Source organism: Otolemur garnettii, unplaced genomic scaffold (assembly GCF_000181295.1).
Source record: "Otolemur garnettii isolate 467f Iridium unplaced genomic scaffold, OtoGar3 scaffold00079, whole genome shotgun sequence".
Taxonomy (NCBI): Eukaryota; Metazoa; Chordata; class Mammalia; order Primates; family Galagidae; genus Otolemur; species Otolemur garnettii.
In genome coordinates, this window is record NW_003852474.1 from 8,802,998 (window position 1) to 8,823,998 (window position 21,001).

A 21,001-nucleotide genomic window follows, 5' to 3' on the forward strand; every position below is an offset into this window, starting at 1 on the left:
TCTACCCTTACTGTGGTAATCCAGAAACTGAAAGCACAGGAGAAATGGAAGAGCAAAATGGTCTTGGATTCCTTCCTGCCAGTAACTTGGAGATAAACTGTGGGTTCCTAGAAATTATAAAATCTGTTATAGACCAGATAGATTGCTTTCCAGCTACATGACCATGGGCAAGTTGATCTTCTCTGTGCCTTACTTTCCTCATTTGAAAAATGGGGATAAGTAAACCTATGTCATGTAATTGTTACGAAGCTTAAATGAGATAATTTACATAATACACTTGGGTGCTGTCTCTAAGTGCTCCATAAAGGCAGGATATTAGCATTAGAACTTTTCCCCTTTCACTATGTTCCCAAACAACCAAAAAAAATATTTTTAAATTACTTACCACTGTATCCTAGGAAGGTGACATAGATATAATAGCCAACTGCAATCAACCACAAGGTATTTCCAACTAAATATCCAATAAATGTATCTGTTAGGATAATATCTGTCAGAAGAGAGACATACAATGAATCTCTTTACCAACGCACACAATGAAGACTTCGATAATGTTCTGAGAAGTAACTGCTACTTACGGTTGATGAAAAAAAGCTGAATAAAATGCAAAATAACTAGGAGTGGATAAAAAGCATTCAGGTGCACATCAAAAGCATAGCCCCACTCCACATCATAGTCTCTGCTCTGTCGTTTCACTAAGTACTTGTTAGAGATGAACCTGAAGTGCAAAATTAAAACTTCTTTCATAATATGATAATATTTAATAACTACCTTATATGTCCCAAGCATTATTCTAAATTCTGGAGATCCAGCATAAACAAAATGGACAAAAATCCTTGCCTTCAATCTAGTGGGCAAGATTGATGATGACATAAATATATCAGATGGTACCATGGAGAAGATAAAGCAGTAAAGAAGAGATAATACAAACGTGAGATGCAATTTTAGATGTGACACTCATTAAGTAACATCTGGGTAAAGACCCAAGGGCAGTGCTGGTGCCTGATACATCTGAGGAATGGGCAAGGAAACCAGTGTGCCCATAAGAAAGAAGAAAAGGAACAGAAAACAAAGTCATAAAAGAACTAGGGGGCCAAGTTTTATGGACCCCGAGCTGTGAATCTTTGGCTTTTACTTTTGGTGAAATAAAAAGCCATTGTGGAATTGTGAGAAGATTGACCTTAATGTTATGACAGGGTCTGCCTGGTGGCCGATCCAAGAACAGACTCTAGGGACAAGAGGAAGCAGAGAGACCAGTTAGAAGGCTACTGTCAGGAAGAGATGAACAGTGGGGTAAAAGTGAAGGTGCTGAGATGTGGGGTACACTAGAGGTGGAAGGTAGAACTGATGGGAATATGAGAAGAGTCAAAGATGATGGAGAGATTTTTGCCATGAACAAATGGAAAATGAGCTGCCATTAACTGCAGTGGTTCTGAGGCAGGCAGGAAGAGTGCAGGACTTTGGATTTGGACCTATTGTAGCTGAAGATGCCTATTAATATGGAGTAAGAAATTGTATATAAAGTTTCAAGTTCAGAGGGGAGGTCCAAACTATAGATATAAACTCATTAATGTGTGATATTTAAAGCCATGGGCCCAAATGACATCACCAAAAAAAATGAACATGGATAGCCAACAGGTCCAAGGTCTAACACTTAGGTCAACCTCCTACAAAAAGTTAAGAGTAACAGGAGGAACCAGTAAGGAAAAGAGTTACCAGTAAAAATCTAGTCATCAGGATCATTATTTGAATTAATGACGCTGTTCACAACAGAGCCCACTGGTTCAGTTAAATGAACAATGAATAAAAAAACAGATAATAGAAAAATAGATCTTTTGTAATATTATAAATATCTTATAAAGTTGATGTGCTTTTCAAGGTGTCATCTAAATTCAAAGATATAATTAAGAAAATCCTATTCCTATAGTGGGAATGAAATTAGTAAATAGAAGATAAATATAGTACAATACTAATAATCCCACACTTAAGGAAATTTCCCACACTGGAAATGTCGCAATACTCCTTCACTTGAGAAAACTTGAGATTAATAAAATATTGTTTTAGCCAAGAAGAAAATATGTCATTAAAATATTGTGGAATTGGCTCGGCGCCTGTGGCTCAAGTGGTTAAGGCGCCAGCCACATACACCTAAGGTGGCAGGTTCGAATCTAGCCTGGACCCGCCAAAACAACAATGACGGTTGCAACCAAAAGATGGCCGGGCACTGTAGTGGGCGCCTGTGGTCCCAGCTACTTGGGAGGCTAAGGCAGGAGACTCGCTTGAGCCCAGGAGTTGGAGGTTGCTGTGAGCTATGATGCCACAGCACTCTACCCAGGGGGACAGCTTGAGGCTCTGTCTCAAAAAAAAAATATTGTGGAATTAACATGTAGCTCACTCTCCCAATAGGTCCCTTTCTGCAGTCATCTCTGCTGCTCCTGTCCCTCTGCTTATCTTATAAATGAGTGTTTCCCAAGCCTCTGTTCTCAGTCTGGTTCTTAACTCTAGAAGGTAGCTGCGCCTTCTGAGAGCACTCAGGCACTATAGTTCTCATCTCCCACCTCCATATTAATAATCCAGTCATGCTCTTGTCATGGCTCTGGCTGCTGTCACTAGTTTAGCATCAGCTACCTCAGTGTCTACTGACCTTCATATTTCCATTAAATACTTAACAAGCTTCCTGAACTCAACACGGCCCATATGGAATGCTTCATCTACACCTGCCACTTGGTCACCTAAGCCTAAAGCTTGCACGCCATCCCCCAGGAGACCTCAGCCTCTCCCTCCTCATATCTTGTTATTTCAGGAAGCTCTTGAATCCCTCTGTCCCTTCTATCTTGGTTATTGCCACACTACTCTAGTCTTACGCAGACCCCTGCAATTGTGTCCAGGTTTGCCTACTTCTCCACCCCCACCAATGCATGGAAAATATTTTTCCTAAAGTGTGAATCTGATGATTTTCCTACTTCAAGGCTTCCAAGTGCCTGCCTCTCCTCCACCCCAAACCTACAGAAAGAAGCAGCCTATGAGATAAAGTCCAATTTTTCCTCTGAATTGCATTAAGGCCAATTTCTCTAGTCATGTCTTTTCCTCAACTATTCAGTGTCACCCTGTGCTCCCAGATCTAGCATACTGTTCCATTTTTATGCCTTTGCACTTGCAATTCCCACATCTCCCCAAAACACCTTGTGTTAGTTCCTATAGCACCTCTGGGATGATCACAGTGCATGTAAGCTTTTCTATTTCTAGTTCCTCACACATACCACAACACAACATGGGTTCTCAAAAATACCAAGTGTCCTTGGCTATTTAACTCAAACAATGATATAGACTCTCATGAATGGTGTGAAACTCCAGACTGACCTGGTTTCTGTAGCCCTCCAGGATCAATGTATTCATGGCAGAATGCTTGCTACAGACTAAATTGTTCCCTCAAAAGTCTTTATTGAATAAGAAATCTCACGGATTTTCTGATAATGACTGTAGGACTTACATTAGTTAGCACTATTCATTTTAAGCCAATTTTAAAATTTTATTTTATTTTTTTTTTTAGAGACAGTGTTTTACTGTTACCCTCAGTAGGGTGCTATGGTGCCATAGCTCACAGCAACCTCCAGCTGTTAGGCTCAGGCAATTCTCTTGCTTCAGCCTTCCAAGTAGCCGGGACTTCAAGTGCCCGCCACAACACCCGGCTATTTTTTGTTGCAGTTTGGTCGGGGCCAGGTTTGAACCTGCCACCCTCGGTATATAGAGCCAGCGCCCTACTCACTGAGCTATAGGTGCTGCCTCAATTTTAGAATTTTAGATTAGCAGTGCACAGCATTTACTGACTAGCACATATAAAACCTGAATTAGTCAGAAGTTACAAAGGAAAACCCATGCATAACTCGTTTTGTTGAACTTTGCAGACATTGCGCTTTTTTACAAATGAAGGTTTGTGGCAATCCTGTGTTAAGCAAGTCCACTGATGCCATTTTTCAGCACTATGTGCTCATTTTGTATCTGTGTATTTTTAGCAATAAAGTATTTTTTAAAGTATGTTTTAGACATAATAGTATTGCACACTTACTAGGCTACAGTATAATATACATGTAACTTCAACATGTACCAGGAAACAAATTTGTGTGACTTACTTTATTTCAATATTTGCTTTCTTATAGTGGTCTGGAACTGAACCTACAGTATCTCTCAGGTATGCTTGTAAAAGACTGGTACTGTCAGGAGTTACAGTCTCAAGAGTTTTGTTTAAAATATTAATACTGCCACATATTGAGCACTTAACTATGTGCCAGGTAATTTTCACACCACAATCCTCTCAAAAAACCTGGCAAAATGGATAATTAACTCATTTTACAAAAGAGAAGCCTGGGACTAAGAGTTACACAAATGACCCAAGCTGGCATTTGAACCTAGATCTCCCTGGGGCTATAATGTTTGAAGTTATTTTCTGTAATATACAGTGACCACCACACCTACTCATCCACTGGTCCCCAACTGAGATCACTGGCTAATCCCTTGCCCTTCACCCAGCATACCAACCAGACAAGAGCACTACGTCTGTGAGAGAACTGAAAAACCAAAGACTAGGTTTACACTCAGTATACTGTTGTCAAATCAACCCCAAATGTCAGACCTAGAACTCTTTCAATACAACCTCTGTGTGTGTGCACAAGCAAGTATATGTGCATGTTTTAACTCAGCAGGGAGGCACCAGAAGTTTAAGAAAATAAAAATCCCCTTTCAAGTATAGTTCATTTAATGTCAAAGATTCAAAGTAAGATTCCATAAAATAGCCCTCGAGATCTTGATGGATCTAAACACTATGGAACATTTAAACATCCCGAACATTTAAACATCTAGAAGTGTCCTTACTGGCAAATGCAGAAAACTGTGCTATCATCCAAATAACTTATGCAGACTTGGCTAAATGAATAACATTTTACACAATCAGAGATTTTGTTAGTATGATAGAATCGTTATTTCAATCATTTGCTGCACTTTGGTGATACAGGCCATCTACTTAAAGTATTTTTTCAGATAGGTAACAATACAGAAGGGCAAGTTAGAATAATTTTGGCAGTCAAAATTGTTCATTTTAGAATATCTATCTTGGTTTCGATTTCCATCAGCTATTGTACCTCTGAACGAAACTAATGGAGACTCTATAGTAGCATCTGAAAAACCAAAGTTATGTTACTTACCACATTAAAGTTGATATCAGAAGACCAACGCCTACACAGTCTATGAATACAACCCAAAGGAGAAGCTTTATTGTCTCAAAAAATCCCATGTCAAGCACAAAGCCAAATCCTATAGTGGACACTGAAAGAAAGATTTACAAAATTGATTCAGGCACTCTCCTAGGTTCTAGGGATACAGAACACATTCTCTGACCTCTAGATGCTCAGTCTAGTGGGGGAGATAGACATGCAAACAAAATTCCCAAGGTGTATTATTGGAAACTGATGTACAAATTCATACCACCTTGGAACATAGCACAGCCACTGAGATATTTTAAGCTGAGGAGGACCCTTGCCAGGCTAGTTCACCACAGTAGCCCTAGCATTTAGAATAGCACCAGTACAAAGAAGGCACGCACATATGTTAAATCCAGTTAAAGCTGCATGACAGCCTACAAACTTCAGCATCTTACAAACTGAAAACACCCTAAAGGTGATCAGACCCTTGCATTACGGGATTGGAGAACTTGAAAGTAGTTTCTCACATTTACATCAGTACTTTTAGAACTCTTGCTCTGGATTTGCCTGATTGTGAAATGCAATTTCCAATCTCCATATTCCTTTTCACAGTAAGTTAGCGTTTGGGTACCAATTCATAGTAATGAAAAGACACAGAGTGAATGTCGCCCTCTGCTTTCCAAAATACCAAGGTCACGGTTTACTCTGGCATCTGCTTGGGACCTGTAGAACCAGGAAGAATACAACCTTCTCTCCTATTAGATTTTTGAGGCTTTAGAAAGGAAGAAATAGCTTCACACATCTCCAAATTCTGACCAACACATTTATAACAAAAGATCCTCCAAAGACAACTAGTCAATGTGTTCTTCAACTCTATTCCAGACAAACTGACACTCACCACAGAGCCAAATACTTAACAGGACCAAGAAAGCAGGGTCATCTCTGGCCCACTGGTCCTTTGTCTGCTTTCGGTAATGAAAGTTTCTATAAACCCTCTGTGGGGAAGTGAACAGATAGAGCATCTGCCAAGCAGCAAATTCAAAGTCCATCTGCCGAAAACGAAAAAGCCTTCTCAGGTATTTGTAGCGTTTTGCTCCAGCCGTGTGTCTTGCTGCATCCCTGGAATTCAAGACTCCGTTTCCCTGCATTGAGGAATTCATTGATGTACTTGGCAACATCTTCCTAGATAAAGAAAGAAATTTCTTTTACACATAATCTGAAGAAACTTTTGGCTACTCACACCTTTCTTCCAAGTTATTTGGCAAGGAGATTACTTTATATGTTCTCCCCAACCCTGAGAGTAAAGAGTCAAAAACAAATGCATCTGGTTTTGAGGCTGTCTTGGGAACTGGAGACTGTACCCCCAGTCAAGGGCAACACCTTGCCTTTCTGAACCACCCCATTAAACACTTATCCAAGGGTCAAACGATTACTAGCCTTTCCAGGCCACTATTGTTAGCTGCGGGAAGAGAAACTGAGGCACAGGGAGCTGAAATGTCCTCCCCAAGAGCATGAAGATAGTTATGGAGCCAAGATTCGAATCTTGACTCATCCACCAAACCTTTAAAGGAAAGGCCGTTAAATCTATTAGAAAGCAAGGTAACTAAGTAGGGAAATAAACTGCCTAATCACACAGATCCATCAGCATATAGCCTGCAAGCTCCCAGGTCACCAGAATGTGATACAAAAACAAAGCATCCCAATCTCTAGTGTTTTTACTCTCAGAATGGTTCAGTAGGTACAGCGACCGTGTTGGAGTCCAGGAGAACCAGGCCGAAGCCCCGTGAGCACAGGTGATTGCCCGGCCGCCCTATCTACCACTCCACGTCGCAAGCCCCCCGGACAGCAGCAGTGCCGCGCCAGCCCTAGCCACTTCCCTGCCGCCCGGTTTAGCAACCAAAAACACAGAACGCCCAGTTACATCTGAATTCCTGTCAAGGAACGAACAAATTTTTGGCATTAAGTATGTCTCACGCAGTATCTTGAGCATGCTTACACTAAAGATAGCCCTTTATCTGCGATTCAAAGATAACTGAGCGTCCTTAATTTTATCTGGTAACTCTGCAGCGGCCATGGGGCCGGACCCGCCATGGTCAGTCCGGGCCGCAGTGGCGCCGGGCTGAGCGCTGTTGGAGGAAACGGCCCGGGTCGCGAGCCCGAGCCGCGCGCGAACACAGCAGTCCTCAGTTCTCACCTACTGCCCGGTGGCGGCCGCGACGCGGGTCCGCTCCTGCCCACCGCCTCCTCCCAGCAGCCGAGCCCGAGCCCAGCCAGGCAGAGTCCCCTTCCGGCAGCGAAGCCGGCGCTCAGAGCGCGCCGCGTCACTTCCACCCACTCCCGCCGCGCATGCGCCCCTCTCAGGCTCCCGTCGTTCCCGCGGCCCTCCGGAAGTTGTTACCGGAGGCGTCCGGCGTTTTCCGCAGCGGGCTCCCCTTCCCCCCCTCCCGCCAGGTCGTAGCTGTTGGAGACTGGAAGGGTGGAGGCTGGGGGCTGCAGCGGGCAGGAGACGCCGTCATGCCCCGGTATTACGAAGACAAGCCCGAGGGTGGCCCCTGCTCGGGCGTGAAGGAGGACCTGGGCGTATGTCTGCTGCAGTCGGACTGTGTGCTCCAGGTAGCGCGCCCGGGTCTGCAGCCGGGAGGCGGGGCTCGGCGGAGGGCTCCAAGGGGCCCCGGTAGGCCCGCCAAGAGCCGGATTTAGCGGCAGTCGTTCTGGGAGCGTTTGAGCTGAATCTTCAAGGTTGAGTAGTAGTTTCTCAAGTGAAGGAGTGGGGACTGTGGTTTGGGAGGGTAAAATCTGAAAGAACAGCGAGGGTGGAGGCGGGGAGATGTGGGAGGGCTGGCAGGAGCCTAGCGGTATGGGAGTGTGATTGAAGGCTTGAGAAGAAGGTTGCAGCCAGAGGCGAAGGCCCGTGTGTTTCAGGGCGAGGAGCTTGGCTTTTCTCCTGGCATTCAGCATCAGAAGACCACAGAAGTGAACGTCAAACAGGAAGAAAGTACGTGGCAGTGGAGGTCAATGCTGGTGGCAAGGAGAATTTCAAGTTAATTTTTTGCGACGGTTGATTAAGCAGACGTTATTGAGTGCTAAATACTGATGAATGGGACATAATCTCTCTTGTATGGAAAGTGGATCTCTGGACGTTTAGAAATCTGCAGGCAGAGATTATGAGCACGACATCTGGTGCAGACTTTGCTTTCCCCCCATTGATTATGCGTTCTTGTCGATTCTGAGCTCAGTTAGAACAGTTGTTCTCAGACTTAATAACGCCGTGACCCTTTAATAAATACAGTTCCTCAGTTTTATGGTTGGGGGTCACCACAACATGAGGAATTGTATTAAAGGGTCGCAGCATTAGAAAGGTTGAAAACCACTGAGTTAGAAGAACCTGACGGTTATAAACAGCCTTTTTAGAGGAAGTTCATTATTTTGTGTTAAATTACTTTGTAGTGCCTTCAGCTGTAGTTTAAAAGAGCAGCTACCACCCACCACTCCCCACTGAGGACCCTGGAGACCCAGGTCTGTGCCTGCTGTGTATGGCCACGTCATCTGATTCCTTAACTTCTTGAATAAAGTAGTTAATCTGCTCTCATGCCAGTTGAGGGTTATCATCTGTTCCCGCCAATCTTAAAGCCACCTGAAACATGTGGCTCCACACTCTATGGAGAAATTCAACATAAATACATAGTTCTAGGCGCTGCCTTAGGTGATAGTGCTAGAGATCAGAGAAAGTCAAGGTAATGGTGGGAAGGATATAAATTCTGGTAGGGCTGGAGCAAGGCAAAAGATTGAGTGGCATCTCTTGGATAAACTTTTTAGAATTTAATTACTCTTCGGAGGTTGAAAATATACTAGAGGAACTTCACTCATCATAGCGTATCTCCTTTTTGTCTCCATTAACAGTTTTTGAATGTAAAAGATCAATGGTAAGTGGTTAAAGATTTTTAAAAGCTTATGCTGATTTATAATAACAGGCTGTTATTCTCATACTCATGGTCAAGCAGTGCTCTGCTTCCACATCATAGGTCTAACCAACCTTATGGAGTCAGTAGCAAAAGGGGGTAAACCTCTTTCAGGACCAATCTAGAAATTTTGGGACATGCAGCCCAGCCATATGCCAGATAAAAAGGAAGAGAAGATATTAGTGGACAACTAGCAGTCTGTCATCCAGTCTTTTGTCTACCTCCACATTGTTCATGTAGCCAACATACCCCATCAGCAGTAATGTAATATTACAAGGAAGCTTGCTATACTGACTCACTTTTGACAATCCCTGATGTACCAGGACCCAGGCAGACAACCGACTAAAAAGCGGCCAAGATTTCCTAGAGAACAGGAAGACCATGGATGTGGTACCCTGTAACTTTTTTCAGAGTAGTAAAAACTGGGGAAGTGTGACCAGCCCTTGAAAAATCAAAGTTTGGGGGAGTGGTTACAGTGATGAGGTTGGAGAGTGAAAATCTTCTTGAGATTGTGTAGAGCAGGTGAAATCTGGGTTATATTTTTCCATGTTTTAAGTACTCCAGCCTACCTCGTTAACATCTATCATCTATGTAAAGCCTGTTGGGAACTGGACTGCATAGCATCACTGCTTTAGCTCCACTTTCTGTCCCATCATCCTCCCCACCCACCCCCCTTGTCAGTGGAAAAACTCTTCCATAAAACTGGTCCCTGGTGCCAAAAAGGTTCCAGTCCATGGCCTCTTAGGAAGTGGAGGGCAATGGAGCAAAGCTTCATTTTTATTTATATCCACTCCCCATTGCTTCCATCACCGCCTGAGCTCCACCTCTGGTCCCATCACTGCCCTGCTTCTGTGGAAAAATAACTGGTCCCTGATACCAAAAAGGTTGGGGACCACTGATGTAAAATGTTTAGTAAACATCTTCTGATTTTACTGATTCACGGGAGATGAAGATAACTAGTTTATGGATTATTACATAAACATTTTAAAGAAAAGCATCCTATGGAAACTACTGCTTTTAAGAACTCAGCAGTGCCCTTAAAGTGCCCAAAATTTAACTGCAATTTTTTTCATTCTATCTCTTCTCTGTAAGCACCAACAATAAAAATGAATTAACAACAATTTCTTATATAACTTTTTACTTCCCTATATTAACATTTTTAGAACAATTTTCAGGACAGAGATTTCGTATTTTGTGAGAGATTTTCCCAGGCATTTATATTTTTTTATGTGTCATAGGAAGGAAAATCCCCTCGGCAGTGTTTGAAGGAAGGACACTGCAGAGCTTTGCAAAATTCATTCTTTGAATGTAAAAGATCGATGGTAAGTGGTTAAAGATTTTTAAAAACTTATGCTAAAAATTAGCTATGTGAATTTAAATATATGAGTGATAGTATAAGTGATATACTTAATAGTTATAAATTGCAGTGATATAATTTGGAAAAAGGATGTAGGTAGTATTCTTACTCCAGTGAGTTGAATATTAAGACAGCATTCATGAAAGCCCATAGCTAATTCTCCTGTTATTCTGAAGACCTACATGAATTTCTGAAAGTGCTAGAATGAAGTGTTGGCAAGTATAAATGGTTGAAAGTTGATGTCAGTCATTCTGAATTTAGGTCATTTGGCAGTTATACACAAATCCATGATGTGGAGGTATAAAGTATATACATGTTTGTTCACCTTATGTAGAAAATGTCAGTATCTGTGTCTGAATTTTGGAGTGATGGATTATGGAAATAGGGCCTAAGAAGAAGACCCATTGAAGTCTGGGTTCTGCGCTAACATTTTTTGATTTGAAAGATCTGCAGAGATCTTTGGAATGAAAATTGAGTCTTTTCTTGGAGAAAGGAAAGAATGATATCAGATATATGAACATTCCTTTAAAGAAAGCAGTCTCTTGGACTTGAGCATGATTTTGTTTCTTTAGGAACTATACTAAAAATTCTTCCCTTTTTATTGACAAAAGAAACAGGATACAGATATTTAGGTCCCAGGAGCTCAATAACTTGAGCATGTTTGCCAGCTAATCAGATGCAGGGAGAATATATAGTTAGATTAAATTTGGCCACACACTCACTCTGTTTCCTTTCTCAAGAGACAGTTCTCTGCCGTCTTTTCCTGTCATTTAATAAAAGAGGGAAATATTTTCTTACCTTCCCTCCCATAGTTTTGTTACCCATGTAGAATATAAGCCTTTAGATTTGTTAAGAATTTCAGAGCATATTTAGGTAATAGAGAAGTCATGAAGAATACTCAGTGTAGGAGTTAGTGAATTATACTATGTACTCATATCAAATGACTGAATTTACATTAAACTCCCTGAAATTCCCTGTTCCATGATGTCCAAAAAAGTTAAGATATTAGAATTTTTAATATCTAATATTAGAATTTTAATTCAGGAAATTTCTAATTATCTTGAAAAAGTAAAAAGTGCTTCACTTTGATGCTGGAAAGAGCAGTCTAGGGAACTTTGTTGCAGACTAATAGATTCTTACAATCTGAGCAGAGTCATGTCACAACTAATACCACTTCAGTTGTACATGTTTAGCAAAAAACCAGAAACATAACAATTGTATTGATAATTTTCCTTGCTATTTCCGATTGTCCTGTTGAAAATAAGACAGGAACTCTGCATCAGCTGTTCCCACATAGTATGAGGAGCTCACCAGCTTATGATTCCCGTGTTTACAGATTATTTTTTATTTTTGAAAATATGACTCTTAGCTACTTCATCTAGTACTCAGAATAATAAGGGGTGTCTGTACTATACTCGTAGTGTTGGACTCAGTGATAGGGTGTGTTGCCAAAATAATTCCTTCCTATAGGATTTTTAGGGAGTAATACTGACTGCAATTTTGCTTTATAAACTGATTTTAGAACCTTCCGTTTTACCTACAATCCTTAAGAAGTGACTGCACTGGGAGGCTTAAGTCAAAGAACATGCTGTCAGCCAAAATCATTGTGTTACTTAACACTTTTGAGGGCTCCCCCCCCCGACAGTATTTATTTAAAGATTCAAGTACATATATTTGATTTCAAATGCACTTAAACCTTGAAAGTTTTCTAAAAGAACATATACTGACTGTAATCCAAAGAAAAAGTAAATGTAACTTGGATTCTACTTGAGAAGAAAATCCTTATTGATCGCCTTGAATTAGAACTCTTGTTTTTAATGCCATCTTTATGTATTACAATGTCTGTTTCTTGAAATGCAATTTGAAATGAAATTTGAAAAATGAAATGAAAATTGCCTTTTTGATTTTGCTGGAAATTGATTTACTTTTCTTATGTAGTGATACCCCTTACCAAAGTTATTGTTTTATTAATGATATTGTACCAAACTTGATTTAATTGTATATCTATTTTCAGTTGGATACCAGAGCAAGATTCAGAGGAAGAAAAGGTTATTGATAACATTATTGAAACCAAGGTGAAGACAACAAAGGATTTTTTCTGGTCATTAAAACAGAGGAGCCAAATAGGAAACATCATTTTTGCTACATCTTTTTGGATTATTTTTTTCCCTCCATGGAACACTAGAGAAAAATGGATGAGTTCTGTTTCTGAATAGATATAAAGTAAATGATTCTTTTGATGTAAGTTACTTTTAGAGCAGAAATTTAATGGAACAGTTATGGGCTGAGAGCAAAATAAATGTGTTTTGAAAATTATTCTAAAGCACAAAGAATGGATAGATTGTTATTTTCAAACTTTACTCTTCAATCAAACTACACAGTTTTCACATTTGGAAGGCCACTGACAAAATCCATAACATGGAGGCTATCCGGAAGATGTCTGTCAGGAAAGTTTAGGATAAAACTTTTTTTCAGTCTCTTCTCTTCAGTTCTAAAATGAACTACGTTTGATTCCTTAGAGAATAAATACTTCACTTGCACTGATTGACTGAAGTTACCATCTCAGAAGTTTAATATCATCCAGTATAGGTGGATGCCAAGCCTCAGATGTTTCCCGGGAGCTTTACCATCATCTTTTGTTTTCCTGTTTCCTGATTTCTGTGCACACTGGCTTTGTCCACATAATGGACACTGTCAGCCACAGGCAACATTCTTAAAAATCTCTGACACAAAAAGAGAGAACTTTCTTTTCCAAGGTCCACAAATCAAATTCTACAAAGGGACTCTGGTCTTGCCTGGATCAGCTGTCTTTGCACTGGACCAGAGTGGAAAAGAGTAGGGCCTGTGGAAAAGAGTAGGGCCTGTGATCTTGGCCAGGCCCCGGTCAGATCAGATGCATTATCAATGATAACTCCCATCAGAATCACATCAGGTTAGTGGGGGGCCTTATGCTAAATGGAAAGGGATGTGGAACAAACCGAAGCAGGCATTCACTAGAGAAAGCAAGAGTGAAAAACAAGAAGTGGTTGAAAAAAGCTTAGCATTACGGTAATTTTATTCTGGTATTTAATACAGTAGAAAGCCAAATAGGAGTCCAAGTTTTCTGTTTTATTTTTGTTATTAAAAAATAATGAAGAACCAGAACTGCTTTATACTTTCATAGTTCATTGGAGTTAAAGGAGTTGAGGCATTATATAGCTCACTTGCATTTTTAAAGGTTCTAAAAGGCTGTAAGAGTTCCACACCAGCAAGAGTCATTGTTAGAGAATATCCCTGAGGTCTGTTACGTGTACTGCTACTCACCAGGAAAGGGAAAATGATGGATTTTTTTTCAATAACTGTTGTATATCTATTTAAGTGCTGCAACTTTTATTAAAAGTGACTTTGGTAAGAAACACTCTAAAATGTCTTTTAGAGACAGATTCTTCATTCTGTTGTCTTGAGTAAAGTGCCCTGGCATCATAGCAACCTCAAACTTTGGGCTTGAGTAAATCCTTTTATCTCTGCCTTCTGAGTAGCTGCACTACAGGTGCCTGCCACAATGCCTGATTTGCTCAGCCTGGTCTCAAACTCCTGAATTCAAGCAGTCCACCTGCCTCAGCCTCCCAGAGTGCTAGGATTACAAGTGTGAGCCACCACATCTAGCCTCTAAAACATATTTTAGAAAACTCTTGTCTTCTTTTTACTCAGAGCTTTATTGAGAGCTTTATTTGGAGAAAGTCACATGCCATAAAATTCACCCTTAAACTGGGGCCCAGTGCAGTGGCTCATGGCTGTTAATCATAGCACTCTGGGAGGCCAAGGTGAGTGGATTGCTTGAGCTTAGCCTGAACAAGAGTGAGACCCTTCAAAAAAAAACTAACTGGGTGTTAACGGCAGGTGCTTATAGTCCCAACTACCTGGGAGGCTGAGGCAAGATGATCACTTGAGCCCAAGAGTTGGAGGTTGCTGTGAGCTATGACACCATAGCACTCTACCCACAGTGATAGAGTGAGACTTTGTCTCCAAAAAAAGAAAAAAAAAATTCACTCTTAAACAATGTAACTCAGCGAATTTTATTATGTCCAGAGAGTTTTGCAACCATCATGACCATCTAATTCCAGAACATTTTCATCACTCCAGAAAGAAAACTATACTGATTAGCAGTCACTTCTCATTCCTCTCAGCCCCTGGCAACCACTGTTACACTTTCTGTCTCAAAAGATTTGCCTATCCTGGGCTTGTCATATAAATGGAATTATGTAATGTGGTCTTTCAGGACCAACTACATTTACTTACCATGTTTTCAAGGTTCATCCGTGTGTAAAGTCTATCTGTACTTCATTACTTTTTATTGCTCCAGGATATTCCATAGTATAGCTATTCCACATTTTTTTAATTCAATCAGTTGGTAGAATTAGGCTTGTTTCCACTTTGGGGCTATTATTAGTAATGCTATGAATACTGGTTAACAAGTTTTGCATGGACATGTTTCATTTTCCTAAGAGTAGAATTACAGGATCGTACCAACTCTGACATTTTGATAAAGTGCCAAAATTTTCCACAGTTGTGCCATTTTACATTTCCACCAACAATGTGTAGGGTTCCATTTTCTCTACATCTCTACATCAACAGTTGTTTGATTACAGTTATCCTACTGGGTATGAAATAGATCTAATTGGGATTTTAATCCGATTTGCATTTCTCTAATGGATAGTGATGTTTGAGCACGTTTTTGTATGCTTATTGGCCACTTGTAGGTCTCTGTAGAAACGTTTCTTCAAGTCCTTAATCCAGTTTTCAGTTGGGTTGTCTTTTTATTGTTGAGTTCTTAAGAGTTCTTTTTTTTTTTTTTTTGAGACAGACCCTCAAGCTGTCCCCCTGGGTAGAGTGCTGTGGGCTCACAGCAACCTCCAACTCCTGGGCTCAAGCTAGTCTCCTGCCTCCGCCTCCCAAGTTGCTGGGACCACAGGCGCCCACCACAACGCCTCGCTATTTTTTTTTCGGTTGCAGCCATCATTGTTTTGGCGGACCCAGGCTGGATTCGAACCTGCCACCTTAGGTGTATGTGGCTGGCGCCTTAGCCACTTGAGCCACAGGCACCGAGCCTTAAGAGTTCTTACGTTTGGTGGAAGTCCCTTAAAGACAAGTAGCAAATTGTCCCAATTTATGATTTGTCTTTTCACTTTCTTGGTGGTATCCTTTGAAGCACAATTTCTGGTTTTGGGAAATTACAATTTATTTCTCTTTTGCTGTATCTAAGAAACCATTGCCTAATTTATGCTTATGAAAATTACAGCATTTTTATCTAGGATCTTTATAGTTTTACTTACATGTTAAGTCATGATTCATTTTAAAAATAATTTTTCATGCCTTTATTAACTATATTTAAAAAATTGTGGTAAATACACATAAAAGTTACCATCTTAACTACATTTAAGTATACTGTTCAGTAGTGTTAAGTGCGTTCACATTGTTACACAATCTCCAAAATTCTTTGATACTGCAAAACTGAAACTGTATTCATTAAACAGCTCCCCTTCACCACCAGCATTTTCCCTACCCCTGGCAAGCACCATTCTATTTTCTTTCTCTTTGAATTTGACTACTTTGAGTACCTCATGGACTGAATCACACTGTATTTGTCTTTTTTGACTGCATTTCAGCTAGTATGATGTCCTCAAGATTCATCCATGTTGTAGTACAGAGTGCCCATCATTATCTATTTTTAATTGCACATGAACTTTATGGCCACCCTCTATATATCAACCCAAGTACCCAATGACAGATGAATAAACAAAATGTGGTATATACATACAACATTCCATGGTGTACATATACCACAATTTAGGAAAGATATCTGGAGAACACATAGAGAACTAAAAATAGACCTGCCATTTGATCCTATAATTCTTCTACTAGGTATATATCCAGAAGACCAAAAATCACACTACAACAAAGATATTTGTACCAGAATGTTTATTGCATACCAATTCATAATTGCTAGGTAGTGGAAGAAGCCCAAGTGCCCATCGACCCATGAATGGATTAATAAATTGTGGTGTACATATACCATGGAATACTATGCAGCTCTATTCTGGTCTTTTGCCCATTTTTTGGTTTGGTTATTTGCTCTTACAATTGTAGTTGGAAGTTCCTTGTATTTTCTAGATATGAACCCCTTATCAGATACATGATTTGCAAAATTTTGTGTCCTTCAATGGATACAAATTTTTAATTTTTCTGTAGCCCAATTTATTTTTGCTTTTGGTATCTGTCATATCCAAGAAATCACTTCCCTATAAGTTTTAGCTTTTAGATTATGTCTTCAATCTGTTTTAGCTTTTATTTTTGGTGCAAGGTAAGGGTCTAACTCTGTTCTTTTTGCATAAGCCTATCTGGTTTTCCCAACACCATTTATTTAAAAGACTGTCCTTTCCCTAATGAATGATCTTAGCACCCTTGAGGAAAATCTTTTGACCATATGTGCCAGGGTTTAGCTCTGGGCTCTATGTTCTATTCTGTTGCTTTGTGTGTCTTCTTTACATCAGTGACACACTGTTTGAATTCCTGTAGCTCTGTAAAAATAAGTTTTGAAATCAGGAAGTGTAACACTTCTAGCTGTTCAAGATTGTTTTGGCTAGTTGGGGTCCCTTGAGATTTCATGTGAATTTTAGGATGGATTTTTCTATTTTTGTGAAAAATGCTGCTGGGATTTTGATGGTGTAAGCATTGAATCTGTAAATCACTTTGGCTAATATTCTCATTTTAATATTAGGTCTTTCAATCCAACATAGAAGAAGTCTTTCCATTTATTGGTGTCTTGTTCCATCAAAATTTTATAGTTTTCAATGTACAAGACTTTTGTCTCCTTGGTTTCCTAAGTATTTTGTTTTCTTGATTTCCTTTTCAGATTGTTCATTGAATATTGGGTTTTAAACATTAACTATTTTTATTAAATATAAACAGCATACAGAAAGGTGAATAGGATGTTTGTATACTAACAGATAATTATAAATTGTCATGTAAATGCCATCCAGATTAATAGAACATTGCCTGAAACCCCTCTAATGCCTCACTTTGAACAGACACTCTCCCACTCTCCTCAAGTTTACCATACTTGGCTCTTAAGTTTGCCTTTTCTTTTGACCTATTGAATTTGGGCCCTTGTGATGCATTTAGAATAACTGATGGTGTATAGAGAAAAGCAATATGGTCTAGTGCTCACATAGGAAAGATTTCAATTGAACAGCACAAAAATACCATTTTTTAAATGTCTTTATTCAATAAAGTTCGAGTAGCTCCTTCATAGCAGGCATTATACTTGCTGTTGGGACTACAGGTAAAAGACACAACAGACAGTATGCATGAAGTAATGTTACATTCAACACTGAATGGGAGGAAAGTTTATTTTGAAGGGCCAACTCATTCTCTGTGGGGAGAAATCACTGTAGAGGAGTGTGCCTGCAGTGGTCCTTGAGAGAGGAATGAGGCAGTTCAGGTGTGGTCCAGATCACAGGGAATTCGAACACAGACCAGGGCTGTGAGTGTGTGCATGGAAATGGATGGGCTGAAGAGACACAGATCTTAGTGCCGGATGGGAGGTACAGAAGAAAGGAGATGATGACCCCCAGGTGATAAGTGGGGTCATTTACCAGCCAGCCAGGGTGCAGGAGGGGTGTGTGTGAGCATGCTGTATTTGAGATGTCCAGAGACACTCAAGAAAAATAATTAGGACCTGGTTGGATGTGTACCTTGGGAGAGAGTCTGTGACACTTAGAAATTTGGGAGTTATTAGCATAACAGTGGCATTCAATCCCTAGGAGTGGCTAAGATTTTTCAGGAAGAACATCCTATGTGAGAAGACAGGGACAGAACCTTGGGACTACCACAGTGTTAGTGGTGGACAGAGGACGACAAGCAAATCCGAGAGTGAAGAAGGCTAGAGACATGGGACAACCAGGAGAATGAGTTAGGCCAAGAGGGGTGGGTAGCAAGGTGGGGGAAGCCATGGAGTGCTGTCTCTATAGCATCTCCCTGATAGCTGTGGAAATGGAAACACTTTTTCTGCCCTCTCTAACCTGTCTCTTCAGCTTTTATGTCTGTTAAGTGGTACAATGAGCGTGCAGACCTGACTGGACTGGCCTGAAAGGCCCACCTGGTGCAGGCAGGAGTCATGGCAAAGATGGTGCCAAGGTACTAACGGGCCGGATGGGGAAGGCATCTGGAGAGTGTATCCTAACCCTGCACCATGAGATGGCATAGCTTGGGTAGCGACTGCTAATAAGAACAAATTACCACCAACTTGCCACATGTTAGCACAGGATGGCAGGGGCGTTCTACCCAGGGTGCAGCTCAGAGTTGGAAAAGCCACCTCTTTGGCTTGGAGTCAAAAGTGGCTTCTCCAGCTCCAAGGGGAGGGGGCACCATGTCATGGATCTCACTGCACTCCAGAGCGTGGTGAAGCTCCCACCTACTCTTCCCTAGGTAAGAGTTAGCATTTGGGCTCCAGCCAAATCGTACACTGATCCTGGGGCCCACACCCACTGTGCTGGTGCCCATGGTCAGTGTATGCAGGGCATCAGGTGATAGTCCTGGCCAGGGTTGTTTTGTTTTTAAGGTTCTCGAAGGGAACATACAGCCTGTTGAATAGAACTTACCATCTCTGCAGCTCATCTTTCTTGCCCTTACTAGAGCCTGTGCTGCTTGAGAATGAACGATCTTTGGGGTTAGCGTATATTTCTCTGATTTTTATTTTGCTTTTTTTCTATCTTCCTTACTGATTTCAAATGCTGGATTTTATCCACTGAAATCTGATTACTTTCAACTTTTGGCTATACCTGGAATCTTTCAGAAGAGGATACTTTTAAAGGTAAAAACTATCACACATACCTGTAAGGCAGCTGTGCCCATCCCTCTGGGAGGCCCTCATGAGCTGCCCCCCTCACTTCAGTTTGGTTATCACTGTCATCCCGTGGAGGCTCCTGGGGAACTTGTGGCTGGGCTAGGGTTTGTACACAGCAGGCAGTACCTTCACTGTAACTTACTGAAAAATCAACCCTTAACAGGTGCTTGCAAGGGGAGGACATTTTGCCAAGAAAAAAAAGTGACAAGAAAAAGGGAATTTGTCCACTCTAAATGGGGAGTTTTGTGCGGGACTGCCTGCCAGGAGAAGGAGCTGGTCCCAGGAACATGACAGGACATCCAGACATGAGATCAGGCCCTTCTAACCATGGGCTCCCGATACCCCACTCACAGAAGCAGTTTTCTCCCCTTGTAAGCAAGGAGGGAAATGCTGGCAGCTCTTCCGTGTGACTGGGGGTGGGGGTGTCACACTGCTTGCTCAGGAAGCTCCCTCGCTCATTACAGCAACATGAGGAACACGTGATACATATGAAGAGTTTGGAGAAATCGATTCTAAAATGGCACCAACTTGCTGTGTAATATTGTTGGTAATTAGTAAAGAATTACAACAATCTGCAGTTAAGTAGTGACTCTCAATGGCTAATCATGTCTGTCCTCAAAAATAGTACAGCTGGGGCAATTCCAACCCCCAGCCCTACTTCCCTTTCTGGGCAAACTTGACCTGGGCAGCCAGCCTGTGCCAGTCATCTACTAGGAGTCTGAAAAGGAAACCCAGGGCAGTAACAGAATGGCACTTGGAGGAGAGGGCAGGAGGAAGCTCATCGTGGCTGTTGCTGCTGTGTCCTGACACATCTTCCCTGTTGCTTAACTTCAAAGAAGCAAAATTAGGGCTGGCTTGGTGGAGGCAGTCCTGACTTTAGCAGACTACAAATGCAGTATTTGGTTTATGCCAAAGTAATTCCAGATGGATTGGTCTAAATGTCAAACTGAAATAATAAATACTAGAAATAAGAATAGGTGAATATTTAATAAAGAATTGTGGGGCATGAGAGCTAAGCTAGAAACTACTAATAGCCTTAAACCAACATGGACCCTGTGCTGAGCCAGGTGCCAATGAGGACTTAGTCCTCAGTCACGCCACTGCACCCACTTCATGCACACAGCTGTTCAATCTGTACCGTGTTCAGCGGTGAAGCCTGGACTTGATTTCAGAATAAGCATCAAGATGAAAGACAGTACAATTGACTACTTAAAACATTTAAAACGTCCATATATTCCATATCATAAACAAAAGGCAAGTGATAGCTGACAAATAGTTTTAAAAAGTCTGCAGCACAAGACAGAGGTGTTAATATGGCATATATCAAAAACAATCCATAGGGAAAACAAATGCAGTCACAAAAATGGAAACATAAAGGTGTAAAGTATGTTTGGTTCACAGCAAAAAAATGGAAATTGGAACAAGGTGCCACAGCCACCATTGATGAGAATAAAGAGGAAAGGCACACGTAACAGGTGGTAGCTTAGTTTCTGGTAATGTTAAAACTCAAAAGTTTAAAACATTTATCCTTTAATTGTACATTTCCACTGCCAGGAATTTATCTGGAGATCATTGAGTGCACGTGCCTAGAAGGTGGTGCAGAGGTACG

At 41.0% G+C, this 21,001-nt stretch overlaps 2 protein-coding genes across 2 annotated transcripts in view; one reads left to right on the forward strand and one right to left on the reverse strand.

Moving 5' to 3' along the window:
• Positions 1–7,469, reverse strand: part of UNC50 (unc-50 inner nuclear membrane RNA binding protein) — a 9,259-nt gene extending 1,790 nt beyond the window's left edge. The window contains exons 1-5 of the mRNA XM_003794343.3: positions 7,387–7,469; positions 6,091–6,374; positions 5,196–5,316; positions 576–715; positions 386–487 (exon numbers count right to left, since the gene is read on the reverse strand). Coding sequence (XP_003794391.1) covers positions 386–487; positions 576–715; positions 5,196–5,316; positions 6,091–6,370 — 643 coding nt within the window. The 5' untranslated portion in view covers positions 6,371–6,374; positions 7,387–7,469. The remainder of the gene's footprint in view (positions 1–385; positions 488–575; positions 716–5,195; positions 5,317–6,090; positions 6,375–7,386) is intronic.
• Positions 7,470–7,622: 153 nt separating this feature from the next.
• LOC100953161 (cytochrome c oxidase assembly factor 5) lies at positions 7,623–12,824 on the forward strand. The gene is made up of 3 exons (XM_003794344.3): positions 7,623–7,805; positions 10,390–10,473; positions 12,523–12,824. Exons 1-3 carry the CDS (start codon positions 7,707–7,709, stop codon positions 12,562–12,564), a joined length of 225 nt encoding a protein of 74 aa, XP_003794392.1. The 5' UTR covers positions 7,623–7,706; the 3' UTR covers positions 12,565–12,824.
• Positions 12,825–21,001: the final 8,177 nt, after the last annotated feature.